Genomic DNA, 22,096 nt, shown 5'->3' on the forward strand with positions numbered 1-22,096 from the left:
CCGCCCCGCGGCCGCCCCGCCCGCCGCTCCGCTCCCGCCCGGCGGCTCCGCGGCCTGAGGAGCGGCCCCTCTGCTGCCCTGCGGCCCTCGCCATGACCGAGGTACGCTGCGGGCCCCGGGTGTCGCCGCTGGGCGGTTGGAGCGGGACAAAAGGCGGTGGAGCGGCCCGTGAACGCGCAGAGCCGCCGCCGCCGCCGCCGCGCTGAGGGCTCCGCTCGCGGCGGGGCCGCTGCGCCGCGTGCGTTGGAGGGAGCCGAGGGCCGGTGGTTTGGGATCCTAAAGGGGCGAATTTAACTCATTGCGCCTGTTCTGCTTTCAAGTAGGGAGCGGAAAAACTGTTCATGTGTTAAGTGCGCTTTTCCCCAGTGTGCTTTGCCGATCCTACTGGAGCTTCTCACAAGCTCTCCTGTAGTGGCCTCTTGGGTGTTTGGGGTTGGTTCGCTTTCATTTGTGGGCACTTGGTACCTTCTGCTGCGCAGCTGATGTGAAGAACTCAGGTTTCTGCCTCTTCTTCCCTTTCTCCCAATGGAGCAGGAGAAGGCAGAGTGGGAAAGCCTGAACAGGATATTAATGCGTCATGGGTTGAAACCCGTGAGTCTTGCTGCCCCCCAAAGCTGCGGAGATACATCAGGTAAGCAAATGTAATTTTTGTATTCGGAAATAGTAACCCTAACTTCATAAGTTCATCTCCAAAGCTGCCACTTCCTAGTGGCAGCAAACAGGCAAATCTTTGGCTATTAAAACACTTTCATTGTGACTTTGCTTATGCTCTGTATCTCCAGATATGATTGTCCTAGACCATCAGTCTTCTCAAGAAATAAGACTTGCATTAAAAACGCTGGTGGAAGACACTGAGCGACAGCAGAAGGTGATGCAGGGCCTTATGGAGGCAAATCGATGTCTTAGGTAAGACAGTGGAAGGAATTTACCTGCAGAGTAAAAGTACTATCAGTGTGCATCTCCAGCCTGGTGGAGACCTTTTTCCTGAGGTTACTGTTCAATAATCAGCATGGTTGTCCCAGTTCCTTTCCAGCTCTTCCCATGTTTCATCTGCTTCTTCTTCTCATATCAGTGCATTTCCCACACCTGCTGCCACAGGATTATCCAAGGTCAGCACATAGGTGTGTTCTTCCTGCCCTGTCTAGTGAAATGAGCTTAAGTTAAAAGCAAGGACTCATTTCTTTTTTCAGAGATGTGGTACGACTGGAACAAGGTCGGGCATCTCGGCAAGAGCAACGGGCTAATGATTTGGAAATTGTGGTGAAAAACATTAAGGCCAAAATTTGTCAGCTGGAAGATGAAACAATAGCTAAAGCGTGCCAGCAACAGAACCAAGTCAAGGAACTTCAAAAAGAGCAACAGGCTTCACGGGTAATTCAGATAGTGCTGCCTGAGGATTCAAACTTTTGACTTATAAAAGATCTCAGAATATTTATGCTGATCTAAATAAACATGAATCGTGGGTCATAGGGTTAGTACACTGTTTATAGCTAAGTATTTTCAAACTATGCAGAATTTTCTACAAATAATTTAGAAAAATGTCTGTATCCCTCTGCTACTGTCTCTTCAGCATGGCTAAAACCCAAGTGCTCATTTTCCTTGGTTCTGAGTGTGTACCTGGGCTTGTACAGTCCAGTCAGGTTGTGGGTCAGAGCAATTCAGTAATGTTCCCATTGCCTGTTCACAGGTAAAATACCAACAGCAGCAGGAAAAGCTGCAAGAACAGGAAGAGATCATTGCCCGCTTGCAGAAGGAGCTGAGCAGAGTTGGGAGGGAGGAGCAGCAGCGAGCTGACACTCAAAACAAAATGTTTTGTCAGTTTTGCAAAAGAGCTCCCAAGTCTGTTCTGGATCAGCGGTAAGTGATTCTCTTTTACTGCTGAATCCCTGCAGCATTAAATGAAGAAACAGGTTTTAATGTAATGCTTCTTGGTATTTTTATGGGGAAAAAAAAGTAATCTGGAGATTTTAGGAATACAAGACAAAATATGAAGTCTTGTAAAGGTACCTCAGTGCAGTGATATTTTTCTTTTGTGAAACTGTAAGCCAGATAAATCCATGGCAGAAATTTAAAAATTGCCACCCACTGCCCACACTAGATGTCAGCAAAGGGAAGGGAATGATTCACTCTGCACTGTAGCTGCAGTGTCAGCTAGGATGATCTCATCCTGGGATTCTAACATTTAAAAATGTAAGTTAAAAAGGAACAAACCCCCCAGCAAACACCATCCTTAGCCCCCCAAGAAAAAGCCTTTCCAATTTTGGGAAGTGATGCTTGCAACTGCTGACTGCAGGCTTGCTTGCAAGCTTCCAAGTACTTTTGGGGAGTTCCCAAAGTGTCACAAGGCTGTGTCTCTTGCCAGTAGGATTTCCATAGTTCTGCTGCATTCAGACATTTGCCAATTCCTAGCCCTCAGGTAGCCATTGCTTTATTGTGCTGATAAAAAATCAGTTTTCTAGGCCTGGCCAGCAATGTTTACCTGGGAAGCTTTTAAGAGGAATTGTGTGTGCTCAGCTTTTTGCTTGAGCCCTCACTATATCACAGAAAGGATTGCTGAATTTGGTCCTCCCTCATCTGTCTCTCCAAACCAGACAATCTCAGAGTGCTCAAGACACTTCATTTTGATTGTGCCTCTTTGTTAATCTTGCTGGACAACCACAAGCATAAGATGAGGAGGCTGGTGGGCAGATTTAACTTCCTTCTCCTCTTGAATATTTTGCTGTTTCTAAACTAGTACAGATTCAATGTGTCTACTTTTCTATTTTGGCAAAATGTGACGATGGTTGTCTGGCATGAGAGAAACTCCACTGTTTGTAGCAGCCACTTCCAAAGTGCAGTGCAGCTGTGTAAGCTGACCTGTTCCTCTGGGTTGGTCATAGTATGAGTTTTGTGAGAACATCTGAAATTCAAAATTAATTTTTCCTTTCTTCAGGTACCTTTGTCTAATTGACTATTATGAATCTCAAATTAGTCAGATTAAAAAGGAGCTGAGGTAGGTCTCATTGAATGCCCTGTGGTTCTACTGTTCCAAATTTTTTTAGCCCTTACTGTTCTTAAATCTTATAGTGGTAAATATTCTGTGCTCCAGGTATCACTATCATGTAAGAAATAGCAAAGGGTTATAATGGTCATGGAAATTTAGATTTTGTCCCCATAATAACTGGCAGTCAGGCTAAGCAGCTTCTCAGTCAGGAGAGCAGGACAGTTAGGAGGCTTGGGGTATTCAGATACTTGAACTATAAGTCTTTCTTGCTTTCTTTCTTTTTCCTTCCCCTTTCTCTTTTGCCATGGTTCACAGGCAGAATTACTGCATTAGCTGTGCTCAGTTGATTGATCTCCCAAAACAAAAGGTTTTCAGCTCTATCCCAGTGCCTGCATGGCACAAAGCAACAGATACCTGAGACATTCCTATAGCTTGAGATTACTGTTGACAAAACTGAAACAGGATTTGCTTGTACTGGAGTTTCTCCTGTGGATAAGTGCATTTCATTAGCATGTGAAACAGCTTTCCCAGAAATTAGAGCAGGAATCTTAGGGCAGAATTTCTATTCTATTTACTTGGTAGTTTATGGAAACATTATTATCATACATAACGCTAACTAAACCAACTTAAATTTTTGAGCTAATTGAACCGCAGTAAGCTGAACCAATTTATTTTTCCCAATAGGCAATATAAAAAAGATGAAGACGAGGTGCAGAGAGAAGAAAAAAACAAGGACGAGTTCTTAAATCTAGATGCTACTCCTAATTACAAAGCACTGCTCATGGTATGGAACTGCCAAGAATAAGTCAGTGCAGATCTCTCAATGGTAACCCTTCAAGAGCCACATAGAAACATCAACATGTTTGCTTTCTGTCCCTTGTTCTTGTGATGTCTTCTGGACTTGTAACCTCTGTGGGCAGAGTTCCCTGTCCTTGTGCAAAGATTCAGCAAAATGTTGTGAGTGTGCTGAGGGTTGCACAGACCTCCTGCAGTCACAGGGCTCCACCTGGGCTCTCATGCACCAGGCTCTTGGTGCATTATCTGAGTCCTCATCCATGCTGCTTTGCTGTTCTGTCCAGGAACCCTTCTTAACATGCACATACTTTAAATTGTTGAAGCTTGTTCATTATGAAATGAGGGCAGTAAAAGCAATAACCCAGTCTGTGTTGCAGTCTTTCCAGAAGCAACTTACTGAAACAAAAGCCAAGAATGAACAGCTTGTGCTTGAAAATATAAATCTCAAGAAAAACTTGGAAATAAGGTGAGAAAGGATATCATCCTTTGTAAGGCCATTTCAGTAGACTTTGCTTTACAAAGCACCAGCAATTGTAAAAGTGAAGTGTGAAATCTGTGATAAGAGAAATGATATATGGCAGCAACAGCCACACTTTTTTCCCTACATTGTTAATAACAGCTGCTAATGGTTATTTTGCTCTTTATTGCTGTTGTCATGTAGAAATGTAGCAGAATTGAATTTCCAGAATGATTTTTTGGCACTGGCAAAACTTTTTTACTTTTTTGCTTGGGTGAATTTTATAGATACCTTCCAATGCAAGACATATAACACGGTACTTTTTCTGTCTAGCAAGCCAACTGCACAGGAATTAAAATTTTACAAGCATCAAGTGAAGAAACTACAGAAAGCTTTAAAGAAAACTGACCAGTAAGTATATTCTTTCAGGGACTTCCATGACTCCTCTGGACTTCTGAATGCAAGGTTACTCTTCAACCTGTCATGTAGAAAGTAGCTTACAGAGAATGTGCCTTATCAGCATTCTTTGCAGCCTGGTTATGGGCAGCCAGTGCTTCTGGGTCTCTAAAGCCCTCTATTTCTGAAGTGATGGCAGGGTCTCCAAATGGGGGCACAGCATTGTGGAGTTTTTTATTTCATTCTCTCTTACTGGATTTGATTTGAGTTCTTTTGCTGGCAATATGTACAGAGCCATCTCTGGTGTTTGCTGTTTCCATAAGCTGTAAAGGAAGCTATTGGTTTCATTATGGATTATGGATGTGAAAGTGTGAGTTGGCAAAATGTTGCAGCTACTGAAGTTATGTCCATATTATTCTTAGAAATTGACTGGTTTTTCTAAAATATTGCTAAGAAAATACATGGAAGATATAAATGTTCTAGTACTAACAAAGTGCTTTTATCTGTAATTGCACTAGTCATTTGTCCATGTATATACTGAATGCTGAATATTTTATAGCCTGAAAAAGACATCACTTAAATTTGAAAATAAATAAACATGTTGTATGTATTTAATTTGTCTATTCCCTCGTGCACTAGGTAGCATTTAGATGAAAAGCAGTAGTTAGCTTTGTATAATAAGCCAGAAAAGGTGTTCCAGCAGAAGTGGGTAATAGCTGAGCTTGGAATTTGAACCTTTAGAGTAAAATTCTGGATTTTAGGCCTTCAGCCATAGTAGAATTCTGGCAACAGAAAAACTGGTGGTGTCCCTTCTAAATCAGCAGTCTGGCATAGACTCAGCCTTGAGATAAATTAATGATATTTGCATTAGGTATTGTGTTGTCAATCTGTGTTACTTGGGTCTGATGGAATTCTATTGCCCAGCATCATAACATGGATATTTGTATGTTTGAGTTTAAGTGCTACACACCTGGTTCTTCCACAAAGTTTAAAGGTATCATCTCCTGCTAAGGCTGCTTGTGTGACCCACTGTATGTATTTTGTGCAGATTTTCAGGGAGTAGGACTGGAGAAAAAAAAGAAAAGAAAGACTCTGGGAGTGTTGCAAGAGTGGATGAGCTTCAGGGAGCTTGCCAGCAATACTTGCAGGTACCCAAATTGTATCTGTTCTGCATGTTTCTAGCAGTGATACAATGAAATATTAGACATGTTCTGTTAAGCTGTGTCAACTGGAGCAAGCTGCTCTGAGGCTAAGATTCCTCTTGCACATGTTCTGGATTTGGCAGTCAGTGTGGGCTGGTTCTTGTTCTGTCTCAGTGTAAACTACCTGAAAACACAGCAAGGCAGCAGACACTAGACTTAATTTTAGGCAATCATGACTGTGATAGAGAGGGATTTTATTACAAAACATCATACATATTTGAGCAATAACATTTGTTATTTGTTCTTGAAGGTTTTATCCCATATTGATTCTATTTTGCAAAGCCCAAGAGCTCCTCCATTAATATTCCGGCCCAGCAAAGGGTCAGTGCAAAATAACCTGAAAGAGAATGGACAGGGATGTGGATTTGAGCACCTTCCACTCACTATAGAAATGTGGGCAGATCAGCTCATAGCCCTAAAGGTAACAACACGTTGTTGTACTGTTTCTTGGCCTTCCTTTCATCTGCTCTCCTCTCCTCCATCCCTCCCTGTGTGTGGTTGTGGGGGTTTTTGTGTGTAGCTTTTGTTGTTGCCTGACCTAGTGTTAAATTTCACAAATAGTCTGTTGTCCACGTGAAGTATGTACCAGAGATACTTCTCTGTGTATTTTATTTCATTTTATTAACCAAACCCCTGAGAAGAAACTTAAGCTTTTGAGTCTGGACTTCATGCATTAATGATGGTGCATTCTCTTCCTTCCTTTTGTCTCACCAGTGACTTTTTGGTCCAAATACAGGTGAAATAGTTTTGTTTAAAGCCAAACTCTTTGTGACCAATACTTCCTATTTCACTGAAACTGTAATACTTTGCCAATATAATATTTTTCACTCTGTTCTTTTCAAATCAAAGAATGTCAGCAAGACACTCTTCTTAAATTCATGAAAATTTAAACCTTAACCTCTCCAGTGCTGAAATGTTTTCTGCATATGAGAAACAGAAAAACACCTGTTTCTATAATAAAAACAACTTTAAGCAGTTTCTAAAATAAGTTGGCTTCCCTCCCTGCTTTTAAAAGGATTTGCATAGGTCCTTGAGAAAACTGTCTCTGGAATTGCTGCCTTGGAACACTAAAGATCCACAGGATAACAGAGAATCCATACGAGTTGAAGACCTCCAGTTGCTACTAGATGCAATTTTGGAAGAACTAGAACATAAGGAAAAGGTAATTCTTACCAGAGATTTATATCACAAGTTACTGTGGAATTGTTAAATGCATTCTTCACACAGTGATTAGATTGGTGCATTTGAAAGCCTTGCAGCATTTAGGAAATACCTGTTTGAGAAGACATTCAATAGTCAAAAGACTGTTTTAACATAATGGATAAATTCACCTTGGGGAAGATTGCTTTAATCAAAGGCACTTGACCAGCAGTGAATTTGCATTGCCCTGTAGTCTCAGGAACTATCCTGTTCTGTCTCTCAGGGCTGAGAATACATAAATGCTTCTCTCAGCAACAGAGAAGGAAGCTTTTGAAAGAGTATTTTGAGTTTGGTGTATGCTTGTGCCTGAAAACTATTGAAACTATGTCTTCAGATTCCAAAATACTTGAAACATTGAGATTTCCTAAGGGAAGTTACACCTGTTCTTCAGACTGGTTTTAAGAATGTTTCACAGCTTAAAGCACCCTTGCCTTGTTAAGCAGTACCATTGATGGTACCAGTTCTTCCTGCTTGCTCCAGAACAGCCAGACACAGTCCTTGCAAACCCTGTCTGCCATAGTGTCTCACTTCCAGAAGTTGTTTGATGTGAATTCTCTGAATGGTGTTTATCCACGGATGAACGAGGTGTACGTAAAGCTGGGGGAAATGACCAACGCCATGAGGAACCTGCATGAGCTCCTGGAACTAGGTAAAGACCTACCATCTGCTGCTTGCTCACACCATTCCAAAAAAAAGGAGACAGGTGAAAAGCTGCCCTCTTCATAGAAAATAATGTTGAGCTGTTGAGAAATGAATTAACTAGGTGTTTCCTTCACTGGGAAGACAAAAATACGTTCCTGTCAATTTATAGTTCAAATAGCAAATCCCCATTACTTGTAAACCTTTAGTAGTTGCTGAGGAATAACAGGGAGGCAGAAGAAGAGAATAACAAAGCACAAAGCTTTTTATTTTAGTGAGCTGACTTCATAATTGTTGTTCATTCTCCACTTGAAAGATAAAAAGTTTAAGGAAGAAAATAATTCTGCCTTGGATGTAGATTTCTGCTCAGTAATTCATTCAAGTGTAATTGGGTCCAGTCCTCATCAAGGTCCATCTTATGCTGCTAAACTTAAAAACCAAAACAAGCTGTTGAATGTCAAAAACTGTCAGTACTCAGAGGTGTAGTTGGTTATTTCCCTTCTGGTGGGAACTTTTGTAAAACAGCAGCTGCTGCTGGGTTAAAAGGTTGGGCTGGGCTGTAGGATGTCCATCCCCAGAGCCCCGGGGCTGCTGAGCCTCGTTCAAGGAGGGAAGCAGTGTTCCTGCCTGCAGCCAGCATGGGAGATGAGGAAACCTCACCTCCCCCTAATAACTGCAGCTCAGAAGATGCCTTATCCCAGCCTAGTTCTTCTGAAATTGAAGGAGAAAAGGACAAGGAGGCTGCTACCTTCAGTCACAGCACTACAGATAGGTTAAAATTCAACACCAAAACAGGTTCTGGGTGTTAACAAACAGCATCCTCCTCCAAATGTTTCCATGTTTGTTATGCAGGTTCCTTATTGGCTGAGCCCCTACAGTGTGTCTGCTGTGTCACAAGAACCTAATGAATAACCCCTTCTCTATATATATAATTTCAGTTGGCTGATCTCCACTGACATTGTAAAGGTGCACTTTAGTACCCTCTGCTGTGAACACACAGCTCTGCCAAGGTTTTTTTAGCCACTAAAGTATTCGTAAGAGAATCCCCATTCCTAGCTAACATTTGTTTATTTCTGTTTTCTGTGAATGATGGAATGTATATGCCTAGATCTATGAAAACCAAATAAAATCTGTGCACCTGCAAGAATTCAGCTGTGTCTAAAATACTTCCTTGTTATTACTGTTAAAAGAATCATGAGGTGTTTGTTTTTCCACAGACAGTTCAGCTCCACCCACTGTGGTAGTGGATACTGTTGGGAAACTGTGTGACATCATTAATAAGAACGTGACTGAGCAGGTACAGCAGCTTCTGGGCACCCAAGACATCCACAGGTATGTGGGGCTGTTCCACTGCTGACCATTCTGCAAACATCACATGTGGTAATTGAGAACTGGCAAAAACTGATGCTGAAAGAAACTTTCATCATTTGTTACAAAGTCTGTGAGCTGCGACAGCACAGGTTTTAGTTACTGCTGTCCTGCTTGAAACAAATCTTGTATCCTGTCAAAAAGATAAAGCTGACACAGGGAAAAATGGAGGCCAGAAGGTTCCAAAACAGCCTCTGGTTTGCATGGATAATGTGATCAAACAAGCCTTAATGGGATACATGTTTCATCAGGAGACAAATCCAGCACCTGGGTGGGGAGGAGAAAGTGATGCAAGTCTCAGATGTAATATTGAAGTGTTCTAGTTGCCAAGGCAGGGTTTGCCTCAAGCTGCCTACAAATACTTTAGAAACTGGACAAATCCAGTTATGCATTCAACAGGTAACAGCCACAGCTAGGTGGTAGCAGACCCTAAGGGCTTGCATTCAGCATGTGCTTTACAGACAAACAAAGAAGGGAGCAGGCAGCAAGTCTGACATGCCGAGTTAACAATACTCACTTCCTCAGCCTTTCTGCACTCATTTCTCAGTTTTAACTGGAGAACAGCTGCTTATAAAGCATTTCTTGCTCTACCTCCAGGGCAGTTATACCAGCCACCCCCAAGCAGTATATTCAGCATACACAGACAAATGTTCCAGGCCCCAGACTACCTGGAGCCTTGTGAGGAGGAAAGGAAGGATGTGTATACAGTATTAGTAGTGAAATCAGAAATCCTTGTGACAGCTCCCTTGTTGGCTGCAGGGTTCAGAACTGGAAAACAGAACAGTGGTGTCCATAGTTTTATATACTAAGTAGCAATATTTTCACAAAGTCATGGCACAGAATGAAAAAACAGCCAAGGGGATGACCTTGCTCTGTCCTTGCACCTCTTACCTGATTGTCTCACTTTCCATTCCAGTATCATCACTAAGCTTGAAGAACATGAGTGCTTCTTTCCACCCTTTCAAGCTCTCATTCAAGATTTGCTGTGTCTTCTAGGTGAGTAATATTTGCAACAGTAATTAGTTTCATGCCAACACTTCCTCATACAACTCTAAACAGTTAACAAGTGTTTTCTTTACTCCTGATGTGCTAAAACAGGAGGAGGATGTGAGGGAAGGTGCTGCCTTTTGCCTCACTCTCCTTCTTTCCACCTTTCCACAGGAAGTGACCAAACCACTTCATTTTCATTTAACATGGGGTTACATTTACTTAAGCATATTACTTATAAGCCAAATTGATTTTTTTTCTGAAAGCATTAAAAGGTCTGAGGAGTTTATTTAATTCACCATCTGTTTCAGTTAGAATTTTGTTTGAACTGAAAGGTATTGTGGGTTCATAAGTCTAACCCTTTTCCTTTCCATTCTGTTGCAGAGATCAGTAACGTGGATGATATTTTACCTGCAGTACAAAACCTGAAATGGGAAGCTGGTTATGGGTGACTCTCCTCTTCCTGAGCAAGATTTCTCTTACCTGTGAATGTACCTCTTGGTGCACATGCAGCTACCTCCTAAGCAATAATTCCAGATTTTTTTACATAAATAAAAGTTGCTGCATTTTTAATTTTTTAAATTTTAATTCTTGGTCAGTTTAAGAAAAACTTTAACTACTGTCAGCTGGACTACTTAATCCCAGAGAGAGGCCAAATATACTCTGTATCAGTCCAGGAAACTGAACCCAGCACAACACCAGCCAAATTCTAGCCATTTTTAATATTGCTGACACAGTAAGTATGAAGTAAAGATGCCCTTACTTCCATAGCCATCACACTTACACAAATGCTCAGTCTTGGTTTTCTGGAGAGCCTCTTTTAAAATGTTGTTCACATTTCCAGATCAGTTTGAGATGGGAACACATTGTTACTCAGAGAGTATTCTCTCTGATTATGGACTGAGGCAGACTGGATTAATGTAATCTAGGCCAAAAATACTTGAAATTTGCTTCAGGCAATGGTTTGGAGTTACCATCGTTGTATTTCAAAAGTCAGTTTTAGAAAGGATTAGATCAAGTCTCTTGTGCAAGACAATTAGAAGTTTATTGTACAGAAACAAGTACACCAAGCTTCCAAAAATATTTTGCCTCAATATTATTAAAGCTTAGTTTACAAAAGTTTGCTGTTCCTCAGATAGAATCTGGGTTTACAAGATTTTGAAATGTACTGTAACAAAGGACAAAACCAGTTAAGGCGTCACAAACTAAAACCTTAATGACATCTTGGTAAGGTCATCTCCCTGCTTTTGGAAGCTCATTATTTACATACCTGCAGCCACAGTCAGCTAAGGTACTTCTGAACAGTGGACTACCACCTTCCAGTTTCTCAAAAAAAAAAAGCTGTTAAAGAGTTTCTCTTTTAAAAGATTCTGTAGCCATATGGCTGAAGAATACTGTTTCAAAATGTATTCTTTTCAAAGTACACCACTGCCATGTTAAAACACATAAACAAGTTCCTAGAGCCATCAGGCTGCCAAGCAGAGTAATGACACTTGGCTGACAGTCTAAAATCTCCCCAGGTACAACCCTTCTTTAAGAGAGGTTTCACACTTAGACGTCCTTTCAGGGGGGGGAGGTTGCTAGAAATAGCAAAAATAAAGGACTTATTCTTTAAGGACAAATTATTCCCTGTGTGGGGGAAAATATGTTTAACTTCAGTGAGAACTAATCCCTGAATAGGATCATTAAATTTGCATGTCCTGAGCTGGAGCCTGCTTCAGATTTGCAATGACAGTGCAAAACATGTTAATTACAAGAGGTATGTACATCCATATGAAGTTGAAAAATTAGTAACTTATATACATGAGAAGAAATCAGATTTTCTTGCGTCTGCTCCTTGTCAGCTCATACCTGCAAGACAGACACCATAATTACCATAGCTGTATAGTAATTCTTAACATTTTTAACTGGCACAATAGAGAAAACCTGGGCTGCCTTCTTGCTCCTGCTTCACAGGCAGCACAGCAAAGGAGGCTCCAGAGATGGCCTCAAACTTCAGCTCTTCACCAGAAACTTTGGGTGCATCCTTTTTTCCTCTTCCCATAATTGCCCTGAGACACACACACAAGCTGGCCAAGGAAATGTGGTTTTCCTATTGGAATATTGGCTCACTGCCTGTGCAGATGGCAAGCTCCTGGACTACCCACACTGCATTCCTCAGGCTCCACTGAAGGAGAAAGAAGGAAGAACTCCTGCCATTTACTAAAGACACAGAAGTGAAAAAAACACCCAAGCCTGGTTCTCTGTTCTGCCTCAGACCAGGAACACACAAACCTCAGAACCACAATGAACGTATAAGCAAAACTATAAGTGGCTTATTATAATAGTTTCTATAAATGCTTTGTAATTAAAGTTTTATCATACATATATATTGCTGATCAGAGTGTTTAGTTAAGATCTTTATTCAAGTTAAAATTTGTTGCAAGGTTTACTTTAATAAACAAAATTCTTTTACTTATGTGCCCCTGTGGCTTTTATGGCAACTTTAAATATGCTGAGGACTGTAATTGACACAGGCATCTCATTAAAGCTGTCTTACAGGGCAGGCACTGCACAGCCAGTGGATTAACACACAATTTAGATAGAACTACCAGATTAGCTCAAATTAGTCCTGCATTTGCAGGTCAAATATTCTTCTTGCACACCCAAACACAGCCCAGTTACCAGCACTCACTCCCACAGCAGTCATGCAAGCTCCCAGCAAAGCAGTGGGCAGGGTTTGGAAGCATGGAGATGAGAACTTACCATTGGGCAAAACCTTTTATTAAATCCTCCCGGGACAAGTCAATGCGCACCTTTAAAAAGCAAATTTTATTTGTTTGTAGGTTATTCAGCATATAAACTGATTAGCTAAGTTACCACTCCACCCAAATCAGACCCACTTTCCAGCTGTGGAGCTGCAGCTCAGGCTTGAGGAAAAATGGAGCTTCCCACATTCCCAGGATAGTGTAGGCGTGAACCAGCTCTATTTCCTATAGCACTACTTGGAAATTTATCTGTCACTGAAGAAGCAATTGCAGTTTACTTTTCACAGAATCAAAGCTGTTCACAGAAAGTCAAAGCAGTGTTGGCAAATTGTGAGGTTTAGTCCCAATGCCTTTCTCAGCTCCGTGTTTGTGCTCTTGGAGCTGCTCCCCACAAAGGCATTACCAGGGCTCAGGAACCAAGGCTTACTTCAGGAGCACCCTTCTAAAATGAGACCACGCAGCTCCCACATGGATACAGCCTCATTTGAGATTAAAATTTGGCAGAAAAAGATTGTTTCCAGATTGCCAGTCCTGTTATTGAGAATTAGTTACTGAAGCGACTGGATTTTGGGAATAGCCCGCAGTGTTCAGCTCTGTTATATCTGTAGTGGAGATTCTTTAAACTTACTTTCCCCAGCTCCTTCCTCTCCTGTGAAATGAACGGCCTGCTGTTTTTCACTGCAATGTCCAGTGTCCTTTTCTTGACATTTTCCAAAGATTCAAAAAATTCAAACCTTGAAATAAAGTTTAAAAAGAAGAGACTTAAGGCAAAAACTAAAATCCTGTGAGCACCATTGGGCAGAATATAGTGACAGAGTACAGCATCAATGGCCAGGACTTTAACAGGGAAGGAACACACAGAAAAGGCAGTTCTAGAGTGAGGTTTTATCCACATTGCAGAAAACCTCTTCCAGGCCTCATGAAAGATGACAACACTGTGTTCAGACTGTCCACCATGCCAGCGGGAAGGAGGAAAACTTGCATCCATGATGAAATGCCATTTAACATAATTTTCCCCCCTCCATGGAAGATCAGCATGTTTTCCATGCAATGTTCATTACTCAAGAGGAAATAGTCATGAGCCAACCCCCCAAGTTCACAGAGCAGCCTTGCACCACACCAAGAACAGACAAAGGCTGAAACCTGTGGCAATTAAATTCTTAATGGCTCTGACTCAAGCCTCTGGCACACATGGCTAATGTCAAGTGAGTTTTGTCCATGCTAAATCACTCCTATTCTGCCCACCTGAATAGCTTTTACTCAAGTCAGAGCTGAGAAACAGGTAATGTGTTTTGGAGCTAAGCATTATCTTTAATTGAGGATGTACAGGATATGTCAGTACTGAGGATGGGGAAAAGGAGATGCGCTTCCCAGCTGCTGGGATGGCACTAAATCAGTGCAGTTACTTAAGAAGAGGCATAAGCAGAATCCTCAGCTTTGGTTTTTGAGTGTTAAGAAGAAATATTTAAAAATATTTTCTCCATTTCTGACTTACACAGAAAGGACATAACACAGGGAAAATATAAGCCACCCAGGATCATCCAATTCACATATTTAATCTATACCTTCCTCTAATTATGGGATTAAAACCACCTCTTAAAAGATCTCTACTTCTAAGAGTTACTGTGATTGGGTTATGCAAAATACATTCCATTTCAGTGGCAGAGCTGTGACACTGTCACCAAAGAGGTGGGAGCATTTTACCCTGCTCCCACCAGGCCTTGATGACAACATCCCCCTGTGTGCCCAAAGGGGGCACAAAAGGCTCTGCTCTTCTGCCTTGGACCTTTGGAAAGATGTCAGAATAAGCATCAGGCAAAGCAGTGTGAACAGAGCAGTAGGCTCTGAGAGGTACCTGAATGGGCAGATTGCCTCTGCCATGACAGGGAGTTAAACACAGCAGGAGAATGTCAGTTTGCAAAGAAGCAAATGCAGCCTGGGGGCAGGGAAGGGGCAGGAAAGGGGCAGGGAAGAAGGTGTGCCCTTCTTCCAGGGGACTTGCAACACCACAGGCAAAGATCATAACTATTCCAACCATAATAACAATAATTTACATTTTCTTACTTTTCATCATATTGGGGGTTCAGAGTTTTTTTCTTAACAGAAGTCTTCTTCCTGCTTGTCCATCTTCTGTCTGGAAGCAGGTATATACGAACATATGGATCAACTCCACGATTGGAAGTGGGTACCAAGTTTCTGTTGAAAGAAAAAGACAAGCAAGGCAGGTTCTCTCACTGTGTGTTTTAATACCTTGGCTCTCTTGGCATCAGACCAACCCTTCACATGCCAAAAACATTCATTCCAGGAGTTGGAACACAAGCAAATAAAACTTTAAGATTGTTTAGTTAAAATCTTTACTCCTGAGGATGTGGCCACTTATTGGGGCTCCTAAATTAACTATTACACATTCAGTCATAGATATCAATCCTTGTCACATCCCAACACCCCAAGACACACACCAGTTGTCAGTGCTGTCCAGAGGAAATTTTGGGTAGATGACAGTGGCAGCACCTCTACTGCAGTGAGCACAACTCGCTGGGTTCTCTCCCTGACCTGCTGCTGGCACTGACCAGAGCTGGGCACAGAGAGGCTGCACAGCTGGAAGCCAGCCAGTGCTAAGGCATCTCCTGCTGCACGTGGCTCTGCTCCAGCTTTGCTGGATGGCTGACAGAGCTCAGAGAGCTCTTCCCTCTGTGAGCCATCTCAAGCATTACCTGCAGCCGTTGACCAGCACGACGAGGCTCTGCCGGATGGAAGCGTAGCGCACGGTCAGCTGGATCTCCCCCAGAGGCATCTCAGTCCCACTGCAAGACATTGCACAGTCAAGGCTTTTAAACACATTCAGGGCTTTAAGCAGCCAGAGGTGCCCATCAAGAGTTTAGTTTATTACAGAAATGGGATGTTCAGACTTTGAAATCCTGTTGCTAAATGAGTGTTGAGAAGCTCTTCAACAATATAAAACCAACACATGCAGCACTCTTAGGAGAGCCACTGAGTGAATACTTTCCCTTTATATCTGTTCTGACAGTGCCCTGTAATTTACTTTGCTGTTGACTGGAATACCTAGGTCAATTCTTTGTAAGGTGACTTGAGACCCAACACCCAAAGTGATTTAGCAGCCTTGAATTCACCCCTATGCAACAGTAACACCTAAACTTTCCCAAGAGAAGAACAATTCAGCTGGAAGAACACCTACTTATGAATATCCAGATTGCTGCTACTTAATTCAAAGCAGGAAGAAGGCAGGGACCCCAGTGAAGTGACACTGGGTGCCACCCTCATTTCCTGCAGGACAGGCAGTGTGGGCATGGCCACTGCCCCGCTGGGCAATGCTGATGGTGGGCCATGCTCTGGATTTTGCTTGCCCTCTGCTTCATCAAGGTCAGACACAATTTCACAAGGTACAGGGGCTCCTGAACTGTCTTTAGCAACCAGGTCTTCTCCACTGTCCTTTTTTGGCAGAGATTCAAGTGCTGCAGAGTCTTTGCTCATGGGAGGTACTTTTGAGACTTGTGGAGAGGAAAACTTCTGCTGGTTTCCAGCCTTCTCCGTGACACGCACAGGACCTAGCTTCGAGGCATTGACACCAGCCTTGACTCTTTGTGGATCAGGTTCTTCAACATTCAGTGCCTAAAAATCACAAGGGAAGACAGTGAGTGCTGCTCCCACAGCACTGGGGTGAATGCCAGCATTACCACCCAGAAGGAAATTTCACCACAAAACTGTAACAGCAGGACTCTGCCATTAGAGATGAAAGGGGGCCCTGGGATTCACTGTGGTGTTCTTTCCTCTTATCCTACTGTGTTTGTACTGAGCAGTGTATAAACACTGATCCAGAGCACAGTGAGGAAACAACTCCTAAGCATCAAGCAGTGCTGATTTCCCCAGCTTAGATTTTCTGTCCAGCTCTTTATTGTTGTGAGAAAATTTTCAGCCATGGCATTGCACTTAGTTTTATGAAGCCTCAGGGATACCTCTCAACTCCACCATACACTCCTAATTTCACTTAAATACCTTGTCACACTTCTACTTTCTACTCAACTGTGAAGCAAAGCTGCCTTTCTTCATGCCCACCTTCCATCTCTTTTGCCTGGTTACAAATGGATGTTTCTGCAGAGGAAACTGAGTGAATGTGGGAAAGAACAACTCACCCGCAGTACAAGTTTCATCTTAATGAAGCTGTCTGAACTGGAATGGTCCAGCTGGAATCTCTGATCCAGAGTCATGTTTGGGTCCTTAAGTAAGTGGGAGAGACACACCACAGAAGTTCCCAGGGCACTATCCCGCTCCTTGTCTTTTATCTGGGGGATGGAAGAAAACAAAGCTTGCAAACTGGGAAGTGTACCACTGGGAATGCAAAAGCAAAGCAAGAAGGTATTTCAGGCAGAAGCTAAAATTAGCTTATTTGTTTCAGTATGGTAACATCCAAATGGGTGATGCCATTATTTCAGGAGTGTAACAAGTTAGTGCATTTGGAGTAAAAATCCCATCTTTATCTATACAGAGAAAGAACTGCTTTAGCAGAAAAATCATGCCCTGAGATTTACTTGATTTTTTTGCCCACTTTGGGGACAATGTCCTAAGCAACTGAGATGGCAACTGTTCTAAGTCTTTACATATATTTTAGGTAAATATGTTTAGCCTATTTAACCTCAATACACCTTCCAAGTTCAATTCCTTTCTGTATCCAAGTGACCAGCCACAGAACTGGCTGTGGCTGCAGTGCTGCTATTCAGAGACAGGGTTGCTTAACAAGCCAGAACACAGAGGTGAAGAGGTAGGGCTCTGGTTGAGAATCATGAAGGCTGTAATTTCTGACAGCAAAATATTGATGTCTTTACTACACACAGACCTGTATGAAATGTCCTTTCCACTTTATATATCCCACATTTTGAACTAAGATACTGCACATTACATGATGCTAGAACAAAGGTAGATACCAAAAAAGGGAGATACCACAACTACCTAATACAGAATTGTCTGTGCAACATATGCTTCTTCCACCTTTCAGTAGGAGGAACCCAGTATGTGACAATCCCACACAGAAACAACCAGCACTGAGCTCCACAGAAGAGGTTTCTTCCTACAGATGTGCAGTTGGTCTTCAAAGGAAAGGCTTTTCTCTCACCTCAATGTGGAGTGACTGGGAATGAGCACTGTGGACAAAGAAGGTGAAAGCCTGGCCCCACTTGGGATCTTTGCTGAAATTGCAGGTCTGCAACAAGAACATGCATTAGCTTAGTCTCTGAGAAGCAAAGAATCCATTACATTGATCAGCAGAGAGGGCCATGGTGACCTTCAGTGATGCTACACCCCAGCTGTATAGAGGGAGTGGAAACTCCAGGTCAGAAGCACATGGAAGTGAAGTCTCTGGCAAAACCAGAACAAGTTCTTTGGGGTGTGGAAATGCCAAAGAACAAGTCTGGTGAGCTGCAGTTGGCCCCACCAGCAGCCTGCCTCACCTGCAGCGAGGCACCGCTCCCTCCCTCCCACCTTCCCACCCAGGGAGAGCCAGAGCACTGCTTCCAGCCTGCAGCATCTGAGCCAGCTCCCAAAGCTCCAGTGAGCTGGCAGACAAGGGCAGGAAAGCTGGAGAGGCAGTTTCAGGGCTGTAGAACTTGTGGGAAGAGTAGGAGGGCACAGCCTCAGCACCATCCATTTCAAAGAGCATGGAAAGCACCCATGGGGGCTGTGGCTGCTCTGTGAACCAGCTGTCCCTGCCAGGCCAGGAGTGCTGGCAGCAAGTGGGAAGGAGCAGGGAAAGCCTGGAAGCCTGACCTAGCTTATGAGAGGTAAGTAATGTGGTAGGGAAAGGGAAAGCCACAAAAGGTAAAAATGCAAGTAGAACCCAATTTCTGGGTGGAGGGAACAAAGGAAAATAGGTGCCAGTCCTGTATGCTCGTAAGCAACAGGATTCATTCTTATTGTGGGAGTCCAAAAGAACAAAGGGCTCATCCACATCCAGCTGCAGGACAGTGAACATGGCAGCTACTGGGAGGGCAGAGCTCAACTGTGGCTCACACTCATGAGGCAAAAGCAATTCTTAAATAATGAGAAAGGAACTGGAAGTGAAGTGGAGGAGAAGCAGATCCATCTTGTCTGGGTTTAAAACCAAAACACAAAACAAAACAGTAAAACTGTGATAGACAGGAGCCAGGAAAGACTCTGAGGAAGGAATAAAAGCCAGCTTGATGCAAATGACACCCTGCTCTAAGAAACCATGAGCTGGATTGGAGATTTATAGAAATAGAGTGTCTGAGCCAACATGAACTCTTGAACACAGGCATGGAACTACATGTGTTCAGCAGACACCCTCCACCACCACAACTCGGTGACACAGTGGTTCCAGTCTGAGGCTCTGCAGCTATCACTACAGGTACAGCTCTTCACATCAGCTTCACAAGAAGTCCTTTCCTTCCTAGGGGCTACTTAGGGGCAGTCACCCATAGGATGGAAAACATCTAATGAAAGCAGAAGAATAAAACAGCCTCACCTTACTCTTCTGAGTCTTGTTCCCAACTGTGAGCAGGACAAAGGAGGAAGGTTCTCGTTCCATCTTCTGTCATTTAGTACAAGGAAGAAAGAAGAAGGCAGGAAAAAACATTAAGAAATTCATAGTTTTCAGAAAGCACTATCAAACCACTACTCTTACTTGAAGTAAGTTGCTGGAAAGCTGACAGTATTTTCTGGATGTAACACACAGGAAAGCCTCCAGCAATAACACAGCAGTCCTACTCTCCACCATCAAGAATACACACTTAAGCCAAAGCTTTATGTATATAGGTTTCAACAGGTGAGCAGTTAAAAATTTGTCAGAAGCTGGGAGGAAACAGAGAGGAGAGCTGAAGGCTCAGTGGGAAATCTTGATCTTTCTTGACTGAACCAGGACTCTCAGAATTGGTTTCCAAGGCTCAGGACTTGCTCCAAAGCAGCTGGAGGTGAGTCCTTGGCATCAAATAACAATTCCTTCTGGAAGCAACAATACTGAACCTCTTGCACCTCTTTGCACTAATGCTATAGAAGTTAAGGCTGAGAATCTGGTCTTGGCACCAAACTACATAAAAAGTGCACACAGTGAGGTCCAGAATTAAGGATTACTGACTGTGATGTGTATCACAGTGCTGGTAAGTCATCCAAATTGTAAAGATGCTATCTAGGAGAGGAGCTACTTGGAGAGAATGGGAAGCTTTCTCCATAGCTCAGAGCTGTACTTTTGAGTAGCCAGTTCAAGAATAAAGGGAGACATTCTTCCCTGTACCTGCCATTTACATCACAGTAGCAAAATGCAGTATTTGGGGGAAAAAGTAAACAGAAGCTATGAGAGAGAAGGTATGAATGAGCGCCAAGTGGGGAGAAATCTGGTGGTCAGCTCTCCAGTGGACAGGAAAATTAGCACAAATGAGCATATTCCTCCCTGCTCAATGTCAAGCTGGAACAGCTCAGCAAGGGAAGAAAGAGCAGCAGCAGCAAGGATATTATGACTTAGTCTGATGTCTGGAGGCTCTCTTTTGCGTAAGAAAGAAAGACAACCACACACACAAATAAACATTTCCATGTTGCATTCCCACTTTGGCCTCCTAGACTTTCACTGTGACTTTCAATCACAATTTTGAACCCCTGCTCACTTAGATTCTGACAGTGGAGAGATTACTTCTTTTTAACCACTGCCAGTTTCAGTTCCTATAATCCAGAACTTTGTTTAGCAAGTGTGGGAGAAGAATATAAATTTTACCTTGAGGTACTTGTTATTTTTCATCTTCTTTGTTCCACATTCACCATTTGAATACTCCAAGTGGTTTTTCTGAATTGGTGAAAGAGTATTTAAAACAGTTAATTTGTTGGTTTTTAACAAAGGAGGTTAGGAGTGAAGGCTGCTGCACAGGATTTGTACTTACGGGGAGGTTGAAGGCACTGTCTAAGTAGACAATCAGAATTGCTGTAGACAGACCCTTCTTATCCTGTAAAGGCAGGGAAAGATAAAACAAATCAAAACACAAAGTAGTCATGGTCACCCACCAAGGACAATGCAAAACATAGCAAAATTCCAAGGGCAGCTTCTGAAGGCTGAGCAGCTCTCTGTCTTTCTCCTAAAACTTGCAATTTAGAGGAGCCCAAGTCCACACAGCATGATAGTTCAAAGCAGACCAGTAAGAAGATGTGTAACTCTTTTCAATTCCCTGCCTTTAATGTTTGTCAATCTCAGTGCAGAATTGGTTGGGTTCCCCAGTACAGCAAGACACCTAAAAACATGTTCAACCACAGGCATCAATATGAATCCAGTGTCAGCAGAACAAAGCCTGGGAACAATTTTATTCACTTCAGTGGAATTCAAATGGTTTTGCTTGGTTATGAAGAAACAGCCTCATTGGGAGATGGGCTTCATCCAAGACATCAATATGACTCCAGTGTCAGCAGAACAAATCCTGGGAACAATTTTATTCACTTAGGGGAATTCAGATGGTTTTGCTTGGTTATGAAGAAACAGCCTCATTGGGAGATGGGCTTCATCCAAGCAATTCTGCTGGACAAACTACACACCATTTGGAAAGAGAGCCCTACCAAGCACCACTACTGGGTATTTGCCTATGACTAGTACAGATTATTTCAGGGGTCCAGGGTCCTACACAAATCCTAGATGAAGAGGGAGGAAAAAAATTGTGCAAGAAAAGTGGCCTGAGAAGCCACTTTGCAGTGAGTCAAACAAAGGTTTGCTAATTCAAGCAAAAAGAGCTGCCAGATTTGAGTTACTCCTGAATTACCAAGAGACCTGGGGCAAGCCAATGCCCTTCCTCTGCAGGAGTGGCAGGGAGGGAATCACATCAAAACTTTGCCAGACAAAAATAAACTCCTGCAAGTTTGCCTGGGGTTTCTAATTTTACACACTCCTTTGTTGATGACTGGACAGGGATCAGAGCACCTGAATCCTTTAAGCAAATACACTCACCTCATGCAGCTTTTCTTGGTCGTTTACTAGTGAAAGCCACTCCAGTTTTAAATGCAAGTGTCCGCTTGTCGTCTTACTTAAGGGGAACCACTACATGGAGATAACAAACAGCAACTTGAGAACTGACAGAGCAGTTTTTATATATGTGGTGCACACTCTGAGGCTTGCACACAATAGACAACATGAATTTTACTCCAAGTACCTTAGCTTGCATTTTTGACACTTGGACTGTAACACGTCCACCTACTTAGGTACAAGGCAGGAGAAAATTAAAATAAGATGCTCATGAACAGGTAAAGCATGTGGATATTTCCAACCAGCAGCAGCACAAGACAGGCACCCTGGCATTGTTTGTAGAGTGCTGGGTTGCAGGGTAAA

The 22,096-nt window shown here is 42.7% G+C and overlaps 2 protein-coding genes across 6 annotated transcripts in view; one reads left to right on the top strand and one right to left on the bottom strand.

The window, feature by feature from the left end:
* The first annotated feature begins 9 nt into the window (after positions 1 to 9).
* CEP70 (centrosomal protein 70) lies at positions 10 to 11,367 on the top strand. Of its 4 annotated transcripts, none has more exons than XM_039700313.1 (16): positions 10 to 101; positions 535 to 631; positions 783 to 906; positions 1,191 to 1,371; positions 1,688 to 1,857; positions 2,933 to 2,992; positions 3,668 to 3,767; positions 4,156 to 4,244; positions 4,569 to 4,646; positions 5,680 to 5,779; positions 6,084 to 6,254; positions 6,849 to 6,995; positions 7,514 to 7,682; positions 8,890 to 9,004; positions 9,957 to 10,036; positions 10,412 to 11,367. In XM_039700313.1, the coding sequence occupies exons 1-16, from the start codon at positions 93 to 95 to the stop codon at positions 10,477 to 10,479; spliced, it is 1,758 nt and encodes a 585-aa protein (XP_039556247.1). In that variant the 5' UTR covers positions 10 to 92; the 3' UTR covers positions 10,480 to 11,367. The 4 variants fall into 4 exon arrangements, with proteins under 4 accessions (XP_039556247.1, XP_039555382.1, XP_039557111.1 ...); XM_039699448.1 differs by having other exon boundaries at positions 18 to 101; positions 532 to 631; XM_039701177.1 differs by lacking the exon at positions 2,933 to 2,992 and having other exon boundaries at positions 18 to 101; positions 532 to 631.
* A 225-nt stretch (positions 11,368 to 11,592) lies between these two features.
* Positions 11,593 to 22,096, bottom strand: part of ESYT3 (extended synaptotagmin 3) — a 34,446-nt gene continuing 23,942 nt past the window's right edge. For both annotated transcript variants that reach the window (XM_039717567.1, XM_039709281.1), the window contains exons 12-23: positions 21,719 to 21,808; positions 20,670 to 20,732; positions 20,507 to 20,575; positions 19,268 to 19,333; positions 17,903 to 17,989; positions 16,926 to 17,075; positions 15,971 to 16,404; positions 15,489 to 15,578; positions 14,839 to 14,970; positions 13,403 to 13,508; positions 12,773 to 12,822; positions 11,593 to 11,878 (exon numbers count right to left, since the gene is read on the bottom strand). In XM_039717567.1, coding sequence (XP_039573501.1) covers positions 11,842 to 11,878; positions 12,773 to 12,822; positions 13,403 to 13,508; positions 14,839 to 14,970; positions 15,489 to 15,578; positions 15,971 to 16,404; positions 16,926 to 17,075; positions 17,903 to 17,989; positions 19,268 to 19,333; positions 20,507 to 20,575; positions 20,670 to 20,732; positions 21,719 to 21,808 — 1,374 coding nt within the window. In that variant the 3' untranslated portion in view covers positions 11,593 to 11,841. The remainder of the gene's footprint in view (positions 11,879 to 12,772; positions 12,823 to 13,402; positions 13,509 to 14,838; positions 14,971 to 15,488; positions 15,579 to 15,970; positions 16,405 to 16,925; positions 17,076 to 17,902; positions 17,990 to 19,267; positions 19,334 to 20,506; positions 20,576 to 20,669; positions 20,733 to 21,718; positions 21,809 to 22,096) is intronic.

Source organism: Passer montanus, unplaced genomic scaffold (genome assembly GCF_014805655.1).
Source record: "Passer montanus isolate IOZ18808 unplaced genomic scaffold, ASM1480565v1 scaffold1, whole genome shotgun sequence".
In the NCBI taxonomy this organism is placed as follows: Eukaryota; Metazoa; Chordata; class Aves; order Passeriformes; family Passeridae; genus Passer; species Passer montanus.